We start from the raw sequence: 23,262 nt of genomic DNA on the forward strand, positions 1-23,262 counted from the left end.
CTCTCATCCTTGTGTTAGAAAACTGAGCTGGATAAGAAATTGACACATGGCACTTGCTGAAATATAACTGGGCTGCCAGGAATATAATATTTGACAAAGAGCTAACTACTTTTAACTCTTTAAAACATTAGTTATTTCCATAAAATCATACATTTATTTAAAAGGTCATCATTGAAAGGCAGAGAATCTTTTTTTTTATTCCAAGATGGAACAATTATTTCTCTATTTTCTACTTATCTAGCTTTCTTGTACCAATCAGTAGAGGCAGTTTTTACATTTACATTTGGATTTCCCCTGCTCTGGATGGTTAATAGGAGGCCATGGAAGAAGCTTTCAAAGGTAAATATAGTTGAATTTCATTTCATACAAGCTCCTACTGATAACTTTATGGAAGCAGCCTTGTGGGAATGTAACTATTATAGAAAAAACTTTTTTTTAATTAAAGTTTATTGGGGTGACAATTGTTAGTAAAGTTACATAGATTTCAGGTGTACAATTCTGTATTACATCATCTATAAATCCCATTGAGTGTTCACCACCCAGAGTCAGTTCTCCTTCCATCACCATATATTTGATCCCCTTTACCCTCATCTACCATCCCCCACCCCCCTTACCCTCTGGTAACCACTAAACTATTGTCTGTGTTTATGAGTTTTTGTTTCTCATTTGTTTGTCATGTTCTTTTGTTGTTTTTGGTTTGTATACCACATATCAGTGAAATCATATGGTTCTCTGCTTTTTCTGTCTGACTTATTTCGCTTAACACTATAATCTCAAGATCCATCCATGTTGTCACAAATGGTCCTAAAGAAAAAAAAAACAAACTTTTAATAAAGTTTGCTATCAAAATAAATAAAATCCCTACATTTTATTGACTTATCTAAGAGCTATTCCTGGGTCCACACTGCTGCACAGAGCTTTACTCCAGCAATGCAAATGAGGAGAAAAGGCAATATAGGGGGTTTTGAAAGCTGCTATCTCCACAAGGCATCAAAGAAACATTGGGACAATCTAGGAATCCCAGGAGGAGAATGGCTACAGCAAGATCACATAAATAACCAGTGATGAAAAAGAATATGTTTTCTATTTATATTGGCCTCCAGGAAGCTTTGCCTTCGATCTTTTTAATCTTACTGTAGAATCACTTTCTAGACAGAAACTCAACAAGTGCGGAATGAGTGGAATCTAATATTCAAACTATTTAAAGAGAGAAATTATGAGCCAAGGATAATATGTCCAGCAAAGATATCCTTTATATATGAAGGAGGAATAAAGATCTTTCCAGTCATACAGAAGCTGAGGGAATTTTCTAACACATGACCCGCATTACAAGAAATACTGAAGGAGGTTATTTGACCTGAAACAAAAAAATCAAACGAATATGAATCCATGAGTATTACAGACAGACAGAAGCAGGAAATGGCAACCGCTACACCAAACAAGACACTATACACTTAAACATAACATACAGGGTAAAGAAGAAGAAAAAAAGAATTCAAAAAACATTGGAAAAAGACAACTTGCAACTGCAAGGCAGAAATAAACTCACAGCATAAATAGGGATAAATTGTGACAACAAAAACATAAAAGGGGAGAGAGTAAAGGTCTGAAATGGCAAAGGGGAATGGAGAAAGGAAGCATGCTGAAGAAAAGGGAATACTGTAAATATGAAACTTTCTTTTACATAAACTTAATGGTAACCTCACAAAAAAAAATCCAGAACTGAAATATATAACGTAAGAAAAGGAAAAAGAAACAACAACAACAGAGGGAAAAATCATAGAATACCACCACACCGAAATAACAGACTGCAACAAAAAGGCAAAGAAACAATGGAGACACCAAGATACCAGGAAAAAAAAAAGGCAAAATGGATATAGGAAATCCTCATATATCAATAATCACCCTAAATGTACATGGACTAACTCACCAATAAAAGGCACAGAGTAGCAGACTGGAAAAAAAAACACAAAACACCCAAACATATGCTGCCTCAGAGACATATCTCAGCTACAAGGACAAATACAGACTCAAAGTGAAAGGGTAGAAATTGACACTCCAAGCAATCGTATTCAGAGAAAATCAGGTGTAGTCACACTTGTATCAGATGAAACAGACTTCAGGATAAAAAAAGGTAATAAGAGTAAAGATGGATATTTTATAATGATAAAGGGAACTATACCACAAGAAGACATAACAGTCGTAAATATTTATGCCTCCAATCAGGCAGCACTGAAATATACCAAACAACTACTAACAGAACTAATGGGAGAAATTGACCAAAACATACTTACAGAAGGGGACCTAAATACATCATAGACAGCTATGGACAGATCATCCAAACAGAGAATTAATAAAGAAATACCAGTTCTAAATGACACATTAGATGAAATGGACAAAACTGACATTTATAGAGCACTTCATCCTAGAATATCAGATTATACATTCTTTTCTAGTGTACGTGGAACATTCTCAAGGATAGACAATATATTGAGACATAAAACTAGCTGGAGCAAATTTAAGCAGATTGAAATTATACCAAGGAAATTTTCTCATCACAAGGCTTTAAAATTGGAGATCAACTGCAAAAAGAAAGCAGAGAAAAGCCCACAAATATGTGGAGATTAAACAATATACTTTTAAAAAGCAACTGGATCAAAGAAAAAATAAGAGGAGAGATAAAAAAAAAAGTACATATTAACAGAAACAAATGAGATTGAAAACACATCCTATGAAAATTATGGGGTTTCAGTGAAAGCAGTAATAACAGGGAACTTTCTATCATTAAGGGCCTACTCCAAGGAAGAAGAAAAGTCCCAGATAAATAACCTCATGTTATACCTTAAAGAAGTAGAAAAAGAAGAACAAATGAAACCCAAAGGAAGTAGAAGGAAGTAAATAATAAAAATCAGAGCAAAACTAAATGAAATAGAGAACAAAAAGAAAATAGAAAAAATTAATGTGAAAATGAGCTGGCTCTTTTAAAACATTCATAAAATTAACAGACCCTTGGCTAGACTCACTAAGATAAAAAAAGAAAAGACACGAATAAAAAAATCAGAAATGAAAGAGGGGAAGTTTCCATGGATGCCACAGGAATAAAAAGGGCCATCGAAGAATACTACGAAGGACTACATGCTGCCAAATTTAATAACCTAGAAGAAATGGACAAGTTCTTAGAAACATATAGCCTTCCTAGGCTGAATCACAAAGAACTGGAAAATCTAAACAGACCAATCACCAGTAAAGAAATTGAACCAGTCATCAAAATCCTTCCCAAAAGCAAAAGTCCAGGACCAGAGGCTTCACTAGTAAATTCTACCCAACATTCAAGGAGAATCTAATACCCGTTCTATTCAAACTCTTCCAAAAAATTGAAGAAGAGACCATACTCCTTAACTCATTTTATGAGGCCAACATTACCATGATACCAAAATCTGGTAAGGACAACACAAAAAAAGAAAACTGCTGAACAACGTCTCTGATGAATACAGATGCATAAATCCTAAACAAAATTCTAGGAAATCAACACAATAATACTTTGAAAAGATTACACAATCACAATCACGTGGGGTTCATATCATGGGCACAATGATGTGTTTTGTTTTGTTTTATTAAATTTATTGGGGTGACAATTGTTCAACATATGCAAATCAATGAATGTTAATAGACCACATAAACAAAACAAAGGACAAAACTCATATGATTATATCAATAGACGCAGAAAAAGCATTTGACAAGATACAACATCCATTTATGATTAGAACATTTAATAAAATAGGTATAGAAGAAAAATACCTTAACCTAATACAGGCCACATATGACAAAAACTCAGCTAATATCATAACTAATGGTGAAAAATGGAAGCCCTTCGTTCTACATTAAAGAAAAAGAGAGGGCTGTCCCCTATCAGCACTGCTTTTCAAAATAGTACTGGAAGTCCTAGCTAGAGCATTTAGGTATCTGAGGTGGAAATAAAGAAATTAAATTGTCACTTTTTGAAAATGACATGATGCTATACATAGAAAACCTTAAAGACTCCAACAAAAAGCTCTTAGAAACGATACATGAATACAGTAAAGTTGCCGGCTACAAAATCAACGTACAAAAGTCCATTGCATTCCTATATACTAACAATGAAATCTCAGAAAAACAAATTTAAAAAATCCTTTTGCAATTGCAAGAAAAGAATACAATACCTCGGAATAAACTTAACCGAGGACGTAAAAGACCTATGCACTGAAACTATAAGACAGTTATAAAAGAAATTAAAGAGACACAAAGAAATGGAAAGACATTCTGTGTTCATGGATTGGAAGAATCAACATAGTTAAAATAGCCATATTACTCAAAGCAATATGCAGATTTAATGAAATTCTCATCAAAATCCCAATGGCATTTTTTAAAGAAATAGAACAAAAAAAAGTCATCAGATTTGTATGGAACTACAAAAGACCCTGAGTCGCCAAAGCAATCTTAAGAAAAAATGACTAATGCTGGAAGTATCACACTCCCTGACTTCATCTTCTACTACAGGGCAACAATAATCAAAACAGTATAGCACTGGCAGAAAAACATACACACAAAACAATGAAATAGCATTGAAAACCCAGAAATAAACCCACATAAAAATGGACAGATAACTTTCAAGAAAGGAGCCAAAAACATACAATGGAGAAAAGAAAGCCTCTTCCATAAATGCTGCTGGGAGAATTGGAGTGCTGCATGCAAAAGAATGAAATTAGACTGCTACCCATTACCGTGTACAAATATGAACTCAAAATTGTTTAAAGACCTAAACATAAGACGTGAAGGAATAAACTGCATAGAAGAAAACATAGGTACTAAACTATAGACCTTGGGTTCAAAGAGGATTTTATGAATTTGACCTCAAAGGCAAGGAAAATAAAAGCTAAAATAATGAATGTGACTACACCAAACTAAAAAAACTTTCAAATAAAGAGGCAACCAATCAAATGGTTGCAAAGATTTGCAAGATTTTTGCAAATAATGCCTCTGATAAGGGGCTAATTTCCAAAATATATAAGGAACACGTACAACTCAACAACAAGACAAACAATCCAATTAAAAAATGGGCAGAGGATGTGAATAGACATTTCCCCAAAGAGGTCATACAGATGCCAATAGGCATATGAAAACATGTTCAACATCACTAATCATCAGAGAGACACAAATAAAAATCACTGTGCGATATCACCTCACATCAGTTAAAATGGCTATCATCAACAAGGCAAATAATAACAAGTGTTGGAGAGGCTGTGGAGGAAAAGGAACCCTCATACACTGTTGGTGGGAATGCAGATTGGTGTAGCTGCTATGGAAGGCAGTGTGGAGGTTCCTCAAAAAATTAAGACTAGAATTATTAAGACTAGATTTCCAGCAATCCGTCTCCTGGGTATCTACCTAAAAAATCTGGAAACATTTATTCATAAAGATATATGTATTCCTGTGTTCATTGCAGTTTTATTTATGGTGGCCAAGACATGGAATCAACCAAAGTGTCCTTCGATAGATGAATGGATAAAGAAGATGTGGTATGTATACACAATGGGATACTATTCTGCCATAAGAAAAGATGAAATAATGCCATTTGGGACAATATGGATGGATGTTGAGATTATTATGCTAAGTGAAATAAGTCAGACAGAAAAAGTCAAGAACCATATGATTTCACTGATACGTGGTAACAAACAACGAAAGAACAACGAAAGAACAAGACAAACACATGAAGATACAAAAACTCATAGACACAGACAATAGTTTAGTGGCTACCAGAGTGTAAAGGGGGAGGGGAGATGGTAGATGAGGATAAAGGGGATCAAATGTATGGTAATGAAAGGAGAACTGACTCTGGGTGGTGAACACGCAGGATGATATATAGATGATGTAATACAGAAGTGTACTCTTGAAACCTATGTAATTTTACTAACTGTTGTAACCCCAATAAACCTTAATTTAAAAAAATAAAAATAAATAAATTATAACAATATAAACATTAATGGGGAGAATTTAGAGTAAATAACTTATGTAAGTTTGATGTTTTTTCAGAAATTTACTTGAATTACCTTTGATTGAATTATAGGAGAAATGTTTCTCTTACTTCTAATCTTAAAAGACAACAGAAAATTAAACAAACTGACTTGCATAAGATAAAAGCAAGTATGTTGTTGTATATGAAAATGAAAGCTTGATAACTGGATAATAACGGTTGTTTCTCAAAGATTAGGTTTTTTGGGGGGAGGAAGTAAGGGATAGAATAAAACTCCAGGCATGTTTCTGGGTCTTTTGATTTTATAAAAAAGGTTAATAGTTTGGTTAGTGTTTTAACTTAAGTTTAGGCATAAAAATAACAGGAAGAGAGAAAATCTTCTTCACAAATATTTTAGATTTCTAATTGCTCAGTTTCTTAGGAGAAACTCAACCTCTCATAACTCATGATATTTGCATTATCAAAATTGGACCTTGATAGAAAATATCATGAGGGGTGCATCTGTTGAATCTGCCCCAATAAGTCTGTGAATAGCAAAACAGCTCCATGACTTAAAATATTTTTTCTAAGTTAATGCATCCTTTCACTTTTGAATATGTAAAATCAGTGGAGTTTTTCTCTAGGGGAAATATCATCAGTGCATTTTTATTGCCTTTCTGATTACTTTACAGTAAAGTTTTCGATAACATTATGGGTGGAATACTATTTTCTACTGACTCAAGGTTGTCAGCATCAAGTAAAAATAGAACATAATTGTTATAAAGAGCAGATGGTATATCTATTAATAGTCAATATATCTTCCTAAACACATGGTTGAACAGGTTAACTAAAAAGTAAAGTGGTGAGAGTTGTATAGAAAACTGACAGCTGTACAATATTTTCTTTTCTTTTAAAAGATAGGTGGTTTTAGGAAAATTCACACAATAAAATACTGTGTCTATGAGTTCTTTTCCCTGAGAACTCTAAAATTGCTAAAGAGCTCAGCGTTATTCATACAAATAATCAAGGGAAATTAATTCACCAAAAAAATGACAAGAGTGAGATGTCTGATTAACTACGGAGAATCATGAATTAGAGTGGGTAAATAATACAGAATTGTACACCTGAAATCTATGTAATTTTACTAACAATTGTCACCCCAATAAATTTAATAAAATTAAATTTAAAAAAAAGAACATGTTTTAAAAGGCCCTGAGAACACTGGAAGAGCCATTGTGATGATTTTTAGACTAAAAAATTCTAAAAGAAAGGGTTTTAAATGATCCAAGTCATTGTCTTTTGAGACTGTTCTCTAAATACTCTCCAGTTGTATTTTGAAACCTTAATGGTTGGTTCTCAAATCAGTCATTCTAAAGAACTGGACTGATGCCAGTTTTTCAATTTTAAAAGGTGTTTATTTGCTTTTATAAAAAATAGATCTTGAATTAACACAGCTTCCCCAGCTTATTCCCTTCTTCACTGAAGTTCTTCTATGTAGCCGTAGCAATAATTTTATCCAGGTAATTATTTCTACTGAAAACATAAAACAGTGCATGGCAAGTATGCTAAAATAGGAGCAAATAATGGAGCATTTAAAAAATCTTAATAAGTATTTAAACAACATTGACAACAATGATATAAGCCTTTCTCATAGTGACCTATCATGAATAATGAGTTTAAAGCAGAATGAGCAATAAGCTTAAATAACATCTGTATCTCTTTAATCACTGGTTGTGTCTTTCTAGAATTATATTGTCAATTGAAAATAATAGCCAAGGTAGCTTACCAATTGCTGTAGTTAACACGAATACTTGCTCCATCTTTTTTCCATCATTGTAAAATGCCAGATACCAAGGCCCTTGGTCCATATACTCTATGAAACCTGTCTCCTGCAGTGAGGTTAAGATGAGGTGCTGAGGGGAGTGCTGGCTGTCATCAGAGCCCTTAGAGTCCTGCTTGACCAGTTGTTTCCCATCCATTAGTTTTACAAAATCAAACTAAAACAAATACAAACACAAATATGAGTCTCTATTTTTACTTCTAGATTGACAAACATCTATAACTTTAATTGTCATATTTCATACATCTTTGCTTTGGAGGTGGGCAAAGCAGAAGAGGATGTTATTCATTCTTAAGTATATTTAAACCCAAAAGTATATTATTAATTCTGGGAAAAAACCCACTATACTTATGAATGTTATAAACCTTTTAGTCTTGTAGTATTCAAAACAGTTATTTAAAGGTAAATAGACTGAAAAATTAAAAAAAAAATCTTGTTTAGTACTACTCAAGAAAATCTTGATATTTTACTAAAGTACCCAATAGAAGACACTTGAAACCACACATTCCACCTCAGAAATGTTACCATGATCTTCCTTCTAAATTAAAGAGTTTTATAGTTTTTAAAACAAATAAACAGTCAACAATTTGAGGACATTCATCCTAACCTACTATTTTTGTGGTAGCATATTTAAATATTCAAATGATACCCTCCTTTTTATTTCTAATCAGTGGTCAAGCACATGATATACATATACTTGAACACTTTTTTAAGAGTCACATTTGAATGTCTTTCTAATTCCCTGCTTAATCTGACCCAGAAGGTAAAGTTTGGACTACAGTCATATCTGCTGAAAACGAAGCAAGCCCCAGATGGTTATGATTCCTTATGCTACTTCTTAGATGCAGCAAGGCCCCAAATGTGTTTATGTAAGGAAGAGATCAAGAAAAGAAAATGAGAAAAATGAGGTAGCTAAGATTTATAGAAGGGATTTACAAACCATAGAAGTTTTGCATATTTGAGTTATTAACAATAAGGAAAATTTTCTATCTGTAAGACGAAACCTGCCTTTTTGACTCATTTCCATTATTGATGTGCATTCATTCATTGGAACAAGGGGTCATGGATGTGTAGAACTAGCAAAGGGGGTGTGGGCACCAAAACTAAATAAGATGAAGGGGCTAAAAAAGCTCATGATCATCTTGTTACAGAAAGCAGATTCAAGTTTCAAGAATATTTTCTTAAACTCCCTTTTCTGAATCTGCTCTGCTAAATACAATTCCTTGTTTCTCAATGCCATTTTTTTCATTCACTTGAGTGTGATTATTCTGGATATTTGCTCATTACAAAGATTGTCTGGCTTCATCTTTGACTCCCACACACATTGCAAGTCACAAATCCTGAACTAGTCATTACAACACACTCTAAAAAGGTCAAGAAATACCTATAATGTCAAATACCTGAGTGTGTGTAGGTGGAATGTTTCTTCTGCCATAAATTCCCAGCAGAGAGTCCTTGGCCAAAGAAATATTGAATTTCAGATAGATTGGATGGTGGATAGTAATCTGGAAACGCCAGAATAAGCCAGGTGGGATGGTCTGCATGACCTGTGCACCAATGTCAACTTCTCCGGTGTCTATTGCCCGTCCCTTCTGAAACACTGGTTTTAAAGGTAAAGAAAATTACACATAACATTAATCTTAATTTATAAAGCAATGGTTTTTAGGTTTTTAAGAACAGATACATCAAAATGACTTATTTATTCAGCTCTTTTCTTCCTCCCCACACCACTCATCTATCAAGGCTTTACCCAAATTAAATATCTTTCAAGGAGCCCTCCTTAACCAAGCACTATTTCAGTCTCTCCTTTCGATTAAACTACTATTACATTTATTTCCATCATTTGATTCATTTTAACCATTATTTACTGAACACTGTCTTGGATGCTGGAGAAGATACAAAGATGAGTATGATGCAGTTCTTACTCTCAAGGAGCTTTGAATGTAAGAGATAAAATGTGACAAGTATACAAATAACCATATTGTAAAGCAAAATAAGTACTCTGGTTGTTCAAATGAGGGAAAGGTATTTGGTTGGGGGATACTCCTCATTCCTAGCTCTCTATGTCCCCTTTATCTTGCTCTATGTTTCTCCCTTAGCACTTATCACCATGTAACAAACAACCTCTTGTACTTATTTACTGTTTATTGCCTGTTTACTCCTAATACAGTATAAGCTCCACGAGGCTGTGGCTGTTTCGTTCATTGCTTTATCACCAGCAATGAGAAGAATGTAGGCAAATAGTATGTGATCAGCACGTATTTATTCAATGAATTAATGGATCAAAAAAGGGTATTTATGGGAAGTGGTGTAGAATATGGCCTTAGACGAGGGAAAGAATTTCAACAGAGCTGTTGAACCAAAGGTGGAAGGAACACCTTGAACCAAAACAAGAGGAGAGAAAACTGTAAAGCTAAGGTGTATATAGAGAGGAGCAGTTGGAGATAAAGCTGGAGGGAAAAGATGGCACCATATTCTATACAGCCTTGAGTGTCAGGCCTAAAGAGTTTATTTACCAAAGAATGGAAAGTCATTAATTTTTTTAAGAAGAGAGGAGAGATGGGGGTACATTAGAAAGGCTAATCTTAAGGAAGAAGGTAAGATGATTTAGAGGAACGAGACACAAGAATGATATAGGAATTATGGGGCAATAATTCTGGTGAAATTACATGCAGATTTAAATTTAGCGAGTGTCGCGTCCAGCACAACACAGGCAGTGAGGGTGCGAGAAGGGGCGGTTTGGGTTAAGTTTTTAAGAAAAAAAACAAACAGAGACTCAATGTAGTTAAATCTCTCCGAAGGCCAGGGGTCTCTCAGTCTCAGAGGACTGGAGCCCAGATTTGACCCGAATGGAAGTTTTTATTGATAAGCATACAAGGGAGTAGCAGTGTTTTGGGCACGGTCTGTGAGACTCACTTATCACGTAATAGAAATAACCCAAACGAATTATGTTGATCTTCAAACAGCCGAAGCAGAAAGTACTTGAAGTGAGGTATGCAACTCCTTTAAGGGACATATATCACATGTTGAAATTGTTTCACAGAGCTGAGCAGAGAGTTTAATCTTATCACTCTCAAGACTTTTCTCCCAATTAGGTGAGAGGGAAAAGTCAGAGCCAGCAGCCGCTTTTCCCAGGCAGGGGGAAAGAGAGGCAAGGCTCCTTCCCATATTCTTCTAAGGCAGTCATTAGGGGTCCCCACTCGGTTCCACCTGGCTTAGGTTGTAACTCCTGTGAGACATCTTACCCGCCTTTGGCTCCAAACCATCTTTTGGGGACCAGACAGAGATACATAAGGTGTAAACACAAGGATGGAACAGAGTCCCAGAAAGCCACAGTCTCACAGACTCTTCTTTCCGTAAGGAAAGACACGGGGGGACAGTTGGCTAGGCTGTTGTGTGACTACAAGGGAGGGCTCAACAGCTCACATGGAAAAAGTACATTCTAGTCAACTGCAAAATAAACAAGTGGGATTAAATCAAACCAAAGACTTTATGCATAGCAAAGGGAAAAGTAGTCAACAAATTGAAAAAGTAACCTACAGAATAGGAGAAAATTTTATCAAACTATATATCTGAAAAAGGGTTAATATCCAAAATATATAAAGAACTCATAAAATTCAATGGCAAGAAGCAAATAATTCAAATAAAAAATGGGCAAAGGACCTGAATAGATATTTTTCCAAAGAAGACATACAAATGATCAATAGGCATATGAAACAGTGCTCAACATCACTAAAAATCATTAGGAAAATGCAAATCAAAATCACAATGTGATACCAACTCATATCTGTTAGGCTGGTTATTATAAAAAAGACAAAAGATAACAAATGTTGGCGAGGATATAGAGAAAAGAGAATCTTACACTGTTGGTGGGAAGGAAAATTCTACAACCATTTTGGAAAATAGTACAGTGGTTCCTCAAAAAATTAAAAAATGAACTACCAGATGACACAGCAATACCACTCTTGGGTATTTATCTAAAGGAATTGAAATAAGGATCCCAAAAACATATTTGCATATACATGTTCATTGCAGCATTATCCATAATAGCCAAGATGTGGATGTCCATTGGCGGATAAATAAATAAAAAATGTGACATACACACATGTACATAAAGTGGACTATTATTCAGCCTTGGAAAGAATAGAAATCCTGCAAATCTGGAGGGCATTATACTAAGTAAAATAAGCCAGACAAAGGACAATACTGTATTGAATCATTTATAAGTGGAATTTAAAACAAAACAAAACTGATTTTATAGAAACAGAGAATAGAATGGTGACTGCCAGGGCTGAAAGAAGGGCTAAATGGGATGATGTAGGGAAAGGGTACACATTTTCAGTTATAAGAAGTTCTGAGGATGTAATATATAGCATGGTGACTATAGTTAATAATATGTTATTGTATACTTGAAAGTTGTTGTGAGTAGATCTTAAGCATTCTCACCACACACAAAACAAGAGTTGAGTATATTAACTATGTGAGATGATAGATGTATTAATTACCTTGATCTTGAAAATCATTCTCTAATGTATATGTATATGAAAACATCACGTTGTATACTTTAAATATATATAATTATACTTGTCAATTATTCCTAAATAAAGTTAAAAAACAATCACATGTTACCTGGGAAGGATAAAAATTGGATCATCCTGAAGAATGGTAAAATAACAATTTCAGATTATTATAAATTTAAAAATTCTTATTGTTTTTCAAGTGTAAATACAAAAGAATGACAAATTATTTTTGAATGAGCATAGAAAAAATAATACTGAGATAAAAACAATTTACCTAAATGAAAGCAAGAAAGGGAAGACACAAACTAGAAAGCTTAATTAGAAAACACAAGAGAGAGACATCATCAAAATGGCGGCATGAGGGGAGCCTCTGGAAATCTCCGCTGGAATTTATAACAAATTGAAAAAATATAACTCCACAAAAGACTCCCTGCACAGCAGACAGGCAAGACAAAAATTCTCAAAACTAAATTCACCTAAAGGTGGGAAAATTGTGTGAGCAGGGGAGGAGGGAAGGGAGAAGTGCGGAGAGAGAGCCATGCGGGCATAGGACGCAGACCTAGCTCAGTGCTCTTAGCTCTCTGCATCCTAGAACTACTGCAGCTGTGGGAGAGGGAAGAACTCAGACTTCTAGGGATCCCATTATGGCCCACAGGGCTGAGGGGAAAGCATATAACACGGCTAAACCCAACGCTCACGGCAGAGACCTCGGAGCAAAGAATGAGGGAAAAAGGCTGAAAATGGTGGTTTAAGCCCGCACTGCCAAGCAGAGAACGAAAGCCTTAGGCACTGACACTAGCCGACCCCTTCCTACCATCCCAGAGCTTGCCCTGCCCCACTGCCCAGTGATAGAAGAAGAAAAATAGCAGTGTCAGACCAAAAGAACAGAGTACTTGCAGTTCTGAGAACTGTGGTCTGCAGACACAGATTCGCAGCCCAACTAGTTCTAGCAAAGGGGAGGGAGCTGTGGAAGCAGGACTGGCTGTGGTGGTGGTCAACGATATTGCTCTGGGCCACCTCTCACAACCCACACCACCCCTGTTCCCACCTATCTGGGCTGATCCATGCAGGAGTAAACAGAACTGCTGAAACACATGGGCTCTGAATCTGGTGGAGGAAGACATTTGGAACTTCAAAAGCTCTCCGAATACCCACAGGGACATGATGCACTATGACCCAGGTGAACTGCTAAGAGAGGAAAAGCCCACCTTCCAGGGAATCAACTCATTGTGTGAGAAGCTGGAATAGTGCAGAGAAAACATAACACTACCGTGTGAGAGAGAAAAAAAGGCTGCAGTCGGAGAGAAAATAAAACATTCTACAAACACTTACTAGAAAATAAGAGTAAGACCTCTTCCTATGAACCTGTTGCAGAAACCACTCCTGCAGATGTCTAGGAAGACAAATAATAAATCATTAATTGGTATGAATAACTAAGGCAACAAGACAGCTCAGAAAGAAGGTGAAAAGTCTTCAGAAAATGAACTTAAAGATATGGAAATATGCTACTTAAATGACAGAGAATTCAAGATTGCAGTTCTGAAAATACTCAACGAGATGCAAGAAAACAGACGGGCAGTTTAATGAACTCAGAAACACAATCAAAGAACAACATGAACATTTTACCACAGAGCATGAAATCTTAAAAAAGAACTACATAGAATTTCTGGAGATTACGAGCTCAACAAAAAAAATTAAGAATGAAATCACAAGCTTAGGAAGTAGAGTTGACAAGATGCAGGAAAGAATCAGTGACATCGAAGATACAAACCTGGAAAAGAAAGAATGGAAGAAGAAATAGACTTGAGACTTAAAAGAAATGAAAGAAATCTATAAGAACTTTCTGACTCCATCAGAAGGAGCAATATAAGAATAATGGGCATACCAGAAGGAGAAGAAAGAGAGAAGGGAACAGAGAATATATTCAAATAAATTGTCGATGAGAACTTCCCAAACTTGTGGAAAGAAATGGATCCACAAATCCAAGAAGCAAATAGAACACTTAATTACCTCAATCCCAACAGGCCTTCTCCAAGGCACATTGTATTGAAGCTGTCAAAAATCAATGACAGAGAAAGAATCCTTAAGGCAGCCAGGGAAAAGATGACGGTAACCTACAAAGGAAACCCCATTAGATTATCATCAGATTTTTCAGCAGAAACTCTACATGACAGGAGGGAGTGGAACCCAATATTCAAACTATTGAAAGAGAGAAAATATGAGCCAAGAATAATATATCCAGCAAAGATATCCTTTAAATATGAAGGAGGAATAAAGACCTTTCCAGACATACAGAAGCTGAGGGAATTTTCTAATACATGACCTGCACTACAAAAAATACTAAAGGAGGCTATGCGACCACCATCAACAGGGACAACTTGTTGCAACCAAAGCATAAAAAGAGGAAGAGTAAAGGCCTGAACCGGAATATGGGAATGAAGAAAGTAAGCCTACTGAAGAAATTGGAATACTCTAAATATCAAACTTTCTTTTACATAAACTTAAGGGTAACCACTCAAAAAAAATCCAGAACTGAAATATATACTGTAATAAAAGAAGAAACAGAGGGAAACATCATAGAATACCACCACACAGAAATAATAGACAACAAAAAGGCAAAGAAACAATGGAGACACAGCCTTACCAGAAAACTAAAGATAGAATGACAGGAAATCCTCACATATCAATAATCACCCTAAATGTAAATGGACTGAACTCGCCAATAAAAAGCCATAGAGTAGCAGATTGGATCAAAAAACTAAACCCAACCATATGCTGTCTCCAAGAGACACATCTCAGCTACAAGGACAAGCATAGACTCAAAGTGAAAGGGTGGAAATTGACACTCCAAGCAAAAGGTATCCAGAGAAAATCAGGTGTAGCCATAATGCTATCAGATGAAACAGACTTCAGAGTGAAAAGATAACAAGAGACAAAGATGGACATTTCATAATGGTAAATGGGACTATACAACAAGAAGACATAACAGTCATCAATATTTATGCCCCCAATCAGGGAGCACCGAAATATACCAAGCAACTACTAACAGAACTAAAGGCAGAAATTGACCAAAACACAATTATACTAGGGACCAAAATACATCACTGACAGCTATGGATAGATCATCCAAACAGAAAATAAATAATGAAATAGCAGCCCTAAATGACACATTAGATGAAATGGACATAATTGACATTTATAGAGCACTCCATCCTAAAACACCAGACTATACAGTTTTTTCTAGTGTACATGGAACATTCTCAATGACAGACCATATATTGGGATATAAATTCAGCCTCAACAAATTTAAGAATATTGAAATCATATCAAGCATATTCTCTGATCACAAGGCTTTGAAATTGGATATCAACTGCAAAAAGAAAGCAGGAAAAAACACAAATACATGGAGATTAAACAACATACTTTTAAAAAATGACCAGGTCAAAGAAGAAATTAGAGGAGAGATCAAAAGATACAAAGAAACAAATGACAATGAAAACACATCCTACCAAAATTTTGGGGATGCAGCAAAAGCAGTTTTAAGAGGGAAATTTATATCATTACAGGCCTATCTCAAGAAACAAGAAAAATCCCAAATAAATAACTTCATGTTACACCTTAAAGAACTAGAAAAAGATGAACAACTGAAACCCAAGGTCAGCAGAAGAAAGGAAATAATAAAAATCAGAGCAGAACTAAATGAAATAGAGAACAAAAGAAAATAGAAAAATTAATGTGACAAAGAGCTGGTTCATTGAAAACATTAACAAAATTGACAAACCCTTGGCTAGACTCACTAAGATAAAAAGAGAGAAGATACTAATTAACAAAATCAGAAATGAAAAAGGGGAAGTTATCACAGATGCCACAGAAATATAAAGGATCATCCAAGAATACTATGAAGGACTATATGCCACCAAATTCAATAACCTAGAAGAAATGGACAACTCCTTAGAAACATATAGCCTTCCTAGGCTGAACCATTAAGAACTGGAAAATCTAAACAGAACGATCACCAGTAACGAAATTGAATCAGTCATCCAAAACCTTCCCAAAAGCAAAAGTCCGGGACCAGATGGCTTCACTAGTGAATTCTAGCAAACCTTCAAAGAGTATCTTATACCAATCCTGCTCAAATTCTTTCAAAAAATTGAAGAAGAGGAAGTACTCCCTAACTAACTTTATGAGGCCAACATTACCCTGATTCCAAAACCTGGTGAGGACAACACAAAAAAAGAGAACTACAGACCAATATCTCTGATGAATACAGATAGAAAAATCGTAAACAAAATTCTAGCAAATCGAATACAACAATACATTAAAAAGATTTTCATCATGACCAAGTGGGGTTCATCCGAGGGGCACAAGGATGGTACAAAATACGCAAATCCATCAATGTGGTGCCTCAGATAAACAAAATAAAGGACAGAAATCACATGACTATATCAACGGATGCAGAAAAAGCATTTGACAAGATACAACATCCATCTATGATTAAAAAACTTAATAAAATACGTATAGAATGAAAATACCTTAACATAATAAAGGCCATATATGACAAACCCTCAGCTAATCTCATAATTAATGGTGAAAACCTGAAGCCCTTTGCTGTATGTTCAGAAACAGGACAGGGATGTCCCCTATCACCTCTACTTTTCAATGTAGTTTTGGATGTCCTCGCCAGAGCAATCAGGCAAGAGAAAGAAATAAAAGGCATCCAAATGGGGTATGAAGAAGTTAAATTGTCACTCTTTGCAGATGACATGATGCTATATATAGAAAACCCTAAAGACTCCACCAAAAAGCTATTAGAAACAATCAAGGAATACAGTAAAGTTGCCGGCTACAAAATCAACGTACAAAAGTCCATTGCCTTCCTATATACTAACAATGAAATCTCACAAAAAGAAATACAAAAAACAATTCCTTTTGCAATTGCAACAAAAAGAATAAAATACCTAGGAATAAACTTAACCAAGGATGTGAGAGACCTATATGCTGAAAACTATAAGACATTTTTAAAAGAAATTGAAGAAATCACAAAGAAATCGAAAGACACTCCACGCTCACGGATTGGAAGAATCAACATTGTTAAAATGGTCATATTTCCCAAAGCAATATATAGATTTAATGCAATCCCCATTAAAATCCCACTAGCATTTTTTAAAGAAATAGAACAAAAAATCATCAGATGTGTTTGGAACAACAAAAGACCCTGAATAACCAAAGCAATCTTAAGAAAAAGAACAATGCTGGAGGTGTCACACTCCCTGATTTTAGCTTGTACTACAGGGCTACAGTAATCAAAACAGCATGCTATTGGCAGAAAAATAGACACATAGACCAATGGAATAGAATTGAGAAAACCAAAATAAAACCATATAAATATGGACAGGCAATTTTTGACAAAGAAGCAAAAAACAAACAATGGAGAAAAGACAGCATCTTCAATAAATGCTGCTGGGAGAATTGGATAGCCACGTGCAAAAGAATGAAACTGGACTGCTATTTGTCACCATGTACCAAAGTTAATTCAAAATGGATCAAAGACTTAAGCATAAGACCTGAAACAATAAACTGCATAGAAGAAAACATAAGTACTAAACTTATGGACCTTGGGTTCAAAGAACATTTTATGAATTTGACTCCAAAGGCAAGGGAAGTAAAAGCTAAAATAAATGAATGGGACTATATGAAACTTAAAAGCTTCTGCACAGCAAAAGAAACCATCGACAAAATAAAGAGGCAACCAACTGAATGGGAGAAGATTTTTGCAAACAGTGCCTCCGATAAGGGCTAATATCCAAAATATACAAGGAACTCATGCAACTCAACAAAAAACAAACAACCCAATTGAAAAATGGGCAGAGGACCTGAAGAGACATTTCTCCAAAGAGGACATACAAATGGCAAATAGACATATGAAAAAATGCTCAACATCACTAATCATCAGAGAAATGCAAATCAAAACCACAATGAGATATCACCTCACCCCAGTCAGAATGGCTATCATCAACATGATAAATAGTAACAAGTGTTGGAGAGGCTGTGGAGAAAAAGGAACCCTCATACACTGTTGGTGGGAATGCAGACTTGTGCAGCCGTTATGGAAGGCAGTGTGGAGGTTCCTCAAAAATTAAGAGTAGAATTACCATATGACCCAGCAATCCTTCTCCTGGGTATCTACCCAAAAAAATCTGAAAACATTTAGCCATAAAGACACGTGTGCTCCAATGTTCATTGCAGCTTTGTTTACAGTCGCCAAGATATGGAAACAACCAAAATGTCCTTCGATAGACGAATGGATAAAGAAGTTGTGGTATATATGCACAATGGAATGCTATTCAGTGGTAAGAAAAGATGATATAGGAACATTTGTGACAACATGGATGGATCTTGAGAGTGTAATGCTCAGCGAAATAAGTCAGACAGAAAAAGCAGAGAACCTTATGATTTCACTGATATATGATATATAAACCAAAAACAACATAAAAAGAAGACAAATAAATGAGAAACAAAAACTCATAGACACAGACAATAGTTTAGTGGTTACCAGAAGGTAAGGGGGGAGGGGTGGTAGATGAGGGTAAAGGGGATCAAATATATGGTGATGGAAGGAGAACTGACTCTGGGTGGTGAACACACAATGGGATTTATAGATGATGTAATATAGAATTGTACACCTGAAATGTATGTAAACTTACTAACAATTGTCACCCCCATAACCTTTAATTAAAAAAAAGTCAAATTAAAATATAGAGGTAATAAAAAAGAAAGAAAACAAAAAGAGGGAAGATAAATTTCATATATCTATAATTAAAGAGTAATGAACTAAATGCTTGTGTTAAAAGGTAAGACCATTCATTCTGAATCAAAATGTAAAATCTAATTACATGTTTTTACAAATGTGTATATATATAATAAAAAGAGAGTTATTTATAATAACATAAGAGTTATTTCCTCAGAAAGAAAGAAAGAAAAAAAGAGGAAGGAAGACAATGTAAGGGAAGATTCTTTAGCAGAGCTTCTTAAACTTGAATGTGCATAAAAAGGGGGTCTTGTTACAATGGAAATTGTGATTCTGTAGGTCACAGGATGGACATTTCTAAAAAGTTCCCATTAATGCCCATGTTGAGTGGTCCACAGTCCACACACTGAGAGGCAAAGTTTTTAGGACACTGAGAATCTAGGTGTGGGGGTTAGGGGAAGGTAAAACTGACCCCATGATTGTAAATTTGGCTCCTTCCAAACTAGAAGGAGCTGGTTTGTGTGGGATAATGTTGAGTTTGGACAATTGGGTATTTATTATTTATCGCCATATTGTGTAATGATTATTGATGTACTCGTTTAATATATATTTCTGTGGAATTCTTTGTTATGTGGTGGTGGGGAGGAAAAGGATACAAGAGGACTGCCTTGATTTTAAGCAAGAGGGTTACACCTCAGGAGGGAAAGTTCAGTTTGGCCTCATTTCACACCGCCTTTATATTTTTCAGCCATCAACTCCTTCACACCAAACACAGTTTAAAAACACTCATCGTCTTTGTCCTTTGTGTTCACCTGTTATAAAATTAGCAGCCCACTAAGAAACACATCTGCAGTGGCTTTATTCAGAGGCCAATGCCTTGCAGCTTCTAACTCCCTAAAATACCACCATTATTGCTTTTTGTGTTAAGGCCAAGAGTAATACCTATTTTAAGAATGTTAACTCTTAACTATTAAAAATAGATTTCAAATGCAGTTTTGAACATAATTATGTATTATAGGGCACATAATTTTGTGGAATTGACATTTGTAATAAAATATGCCCTTTGAGGTGATGAACGACCAGCTGAGGACCTTATTTTTCACTGTAGGTTACTTTTTTCCAAGTGAGACAGAACAGTTTAGTCACCAAAGGGCTGAATATACATTTAACTCTTAATGCCCTGGAGCTGACAAAGGTCTTCAATGAGCAGGCAATTAAGAGACCATGTTTATGTGGACACTTCTGTTCTCAACTTAATGTTCATTTGCTCAATTGCTATCCTCATTAGAAGATTTTACCACTTTTTAACATGAATCATTCAGTCGTGCAAAAATATTATAAATATAAAACAATTTTAAATGTTTTAGATTTAGCAAATACTATTTTAAAGATGCTATGAACAGCCATTTATAAATACAGATGCTATCATTTTTTAAAAAATCAAGGCAAAAATGGCTGATAGACATTGACCCTTATATGTGAGCTTCACCAAATGCTACACCGTCTCTTCCTTCTGCACTTTATAGTGTCATATATTGCATAATGAGGATACTTAAATGTTATTCACTAAATCGAAAGAAACTCATGAAGTTATGTTGTTGGAGTTTCCTGGTTACTGGTATTACTAAATATCCAAAGCATATAATCAAGAGACATTTATAAAAATAATTTTAACAAAAGATGGTCTTATCCTTTGAGAACATGCATCATAGTTAATACAAGGTAGTTGATGAGACAAGACAACATGAATAAACATAATGACAATAATTTAAATAAAAACAGCAAAGCAAGCTAGTTGCAGTGATTTAGTATTACAGAAGAGAAATTCTCACAGTTTGTATATGGGAAATTTCTAAGCCTCTAACTTTTTAGAGCTTAGTGCATCAGAAAGGAAGATATCTCCCTATTAGCAGTCTCTATCACTAAGTAGCCTTCTCTATTTTATCTTCTCTTACAATTAGTTATGCATTATGATGCAGTGAATATTAGTTTCTGTATTATTTCATTATTTTTCTTAATGTAGCTCAAAGTAGGAAACTAAACAGGAAGAAATTATGTGCAAGAAAACATTATGTAATGTGATTTTATGACGAAATTCTGTATCAATATAGGTAAGTTGAATAATTTTTGCCAAACTTAACATTGATTTAGATCCTTTCTTTGCAAATTGGCAGCAGCAGAGTTAAAATATAGCACTAAGATGCAGTTTTTGTAATATTCATGTTTTGATTGTCATTTAATCACTTATTTTAATGAAGCATATCAGAAGGCCCAGGAAACCATATTTTCCAGTAACATAACACTTCCTTGCACAAACCCAAGATGAAGTGCATAGAGCCATGGATTCTATCAAACTTTGTGGTACTGTAGTTACCACAATCTCACCAATATCCACAAATTTAGTTTGAGCTTAAGTACTCTATAGGTTACAACACAGGCATCAATTGCTAAGCGGGAGAAAAAAAAACAATGGCAGAGAGGCTGTGTTGAAAGATGGCAAACTAATTGGTGGTAGTTTAGTTCAAGAAGAAAAGGTCAAACTACTTGGAAGGTGAATACAGAGACCTGGAATTGGTGACAAACACTGTATTGGTGCAATGGCTGTATCGACTAAACCAAGGCTTCATTATATCTAGACTCAGACACATATCTGAATAACAGTAACATGATTAACTACATTCTGGACATACATATTTATTTTTTTCTACTTAATATAGCTAGACATGCTGCATTCACTAATTCTGTACAAAACTCAGAGGAATATTAGTACCATGATTCCCCCAAAATAAGACCTAGCCGGACCAGCAGCTCTAATGCATCTTTTGGAGCAAAAATTAGTATAAGACCCAGTCTTATTTTAACATAATATAAGACCAGGTCTTTTATCATATAATATAAGACCAGGTGTTATATTAATTTTTGTTCCAAAAAGCACATTAGAGCTGATGGTCTGGCTAGGTCTTATTTTGGGGGAAACATGGTAGAAGATACTGACACATGGTCATTAAAAAGATTCCACTATTAGGTCCTTGTGCAAAAATGACCAGGATTGTCTGGACACAACCAAGTTGGCACAGTCGGTAAACGCTTTGTTTACCTTCTTTCACAACCACATCATAATTACAACTAATCTACAAAACAACCATTATTGAGAATCACCTAAAATCAAGCTGAATTGAAGCCTTTAAACTACGGACTTGCAGAAGAAGCCACCTCCAGACTGGTAGGAAGGTCAGAGACGTGGAACGGGCTGATCCCACACCCGCATGTGACCATTAAAGATCGGGAGGGCTATTTCAGCTGTGGAGGACCCCATCCTCTAAAGGAGTTAGAGACACTAGCCCCACCCCAGGCCAGGGAGAGAAGTCCTCATAATTTCTGGTTGTGAAAACCAGCAGAGATTGTGCCTGAGTGAGACAGAGCAAGTCTGCACTCACAGGTGTTCCTCTTAAAGGGACTGCCCATGGACTTATCCACCAATGGAATCACTCACTTTGAGTTCCAGTGCTGGGACAGCAGCTGGAAAAACAGCATGGACAAATGGTGGGGAATTGAGTTATATGGTTTGGGATGGGGGTTGGAGAGGTCTCTTTCTCCTGGACGGGGGAGCTGGCAGAGGCCATTGTTTCTTTGTTGAGCCCTCCCCCTTTCTGGCGTGTGAAAACAGGCAGCCACCATTTCTGAGTCTCTACTGTTCCTGCACCACACCCTGGCAATTCGAGACCTGGCCCCACCTAACTTTTGGGCACACCTAGGCTGCTTTCAGTGGCTTTTTCGTGCAGACCACCTATCTTGGCTGAAGCTGCACTTTCCTAGGGTCTCTCAAAGGTTTGCAGAACACAGACAAGTAGCATCTGTCTTGAGCATGTCCTGTACCTCTGGCTGAGCAGCCCTAAGCTAGCACTAGTGGCAGCCGGCCTTAGTTCTTGACTTGGCCTCTCAAGCTACTTCTAAGCATAATATGGGTGGCAGCCATCTGCAGATTTCTTTCTGGCTCCTGCTGGGTAGCCCCGGGTGGGGCACAGTCTGTGGCTGAAGTAGACCTACAGCAGATCCCCTCCAAGGTGATGCTGGGGCTGGCGACCCCAGTGGCCAGCTTCAAAATGAGCTAGAGCATCACCCATCCACCTCCCAGTACAACACACCCAAGGGGCAGATTGGGTAG

At 35.8% G+C, this 23,262-nt stretch overlaps 1 protein-coding gene across 13 annotated transcripts in view; it reads right to left on the reverse strand.

Moving 5' to 3' along the window:
• Positions 1 to 23,262, reverse strand: part of TENM1 (teneurin transmembrane protein 1) — a 1,181,603-nt gene that overhangs the window by 361,550 nt on the left and 796,791 nt on the right. For all 13 annotated transcript variants that reach the window (XM_074324280.1, XM_074324286.1, XM_074324287.1 and 10 more), the window contains 2 exons: positions 9,230 to 9,429; positions 7,776 to 7,986 (listed from right to left, as the gene is read on the reverse strand). In XM_074324280.1, coding sequence (XP_074180381.1) covers positions 7,776 to 7,986; positions 9,230 to 9,429 — 411 coding nt within the window. The remainder of the gene's footprint in view (positions 1 to 7,775; positions 7,987 to 9,229; positions 9,430 to 23,262) is intronic.

Source organism: Rhinolophus sinicus, chromosome X (assembly GCF_036562045.2).
Source record: "Rhinolophus sinicus isolate RSC01 chromosome X, ASM3656204v1, whole genome shotgun sequence".
NCBI classification, from domain to species: domain Eukaryota; kingdom Metazoa; phylum Chordata; class Mammalia; order Chiroptera; family Rhinolophidae; genus Rhinolophus; species Rhinolophus sinicus.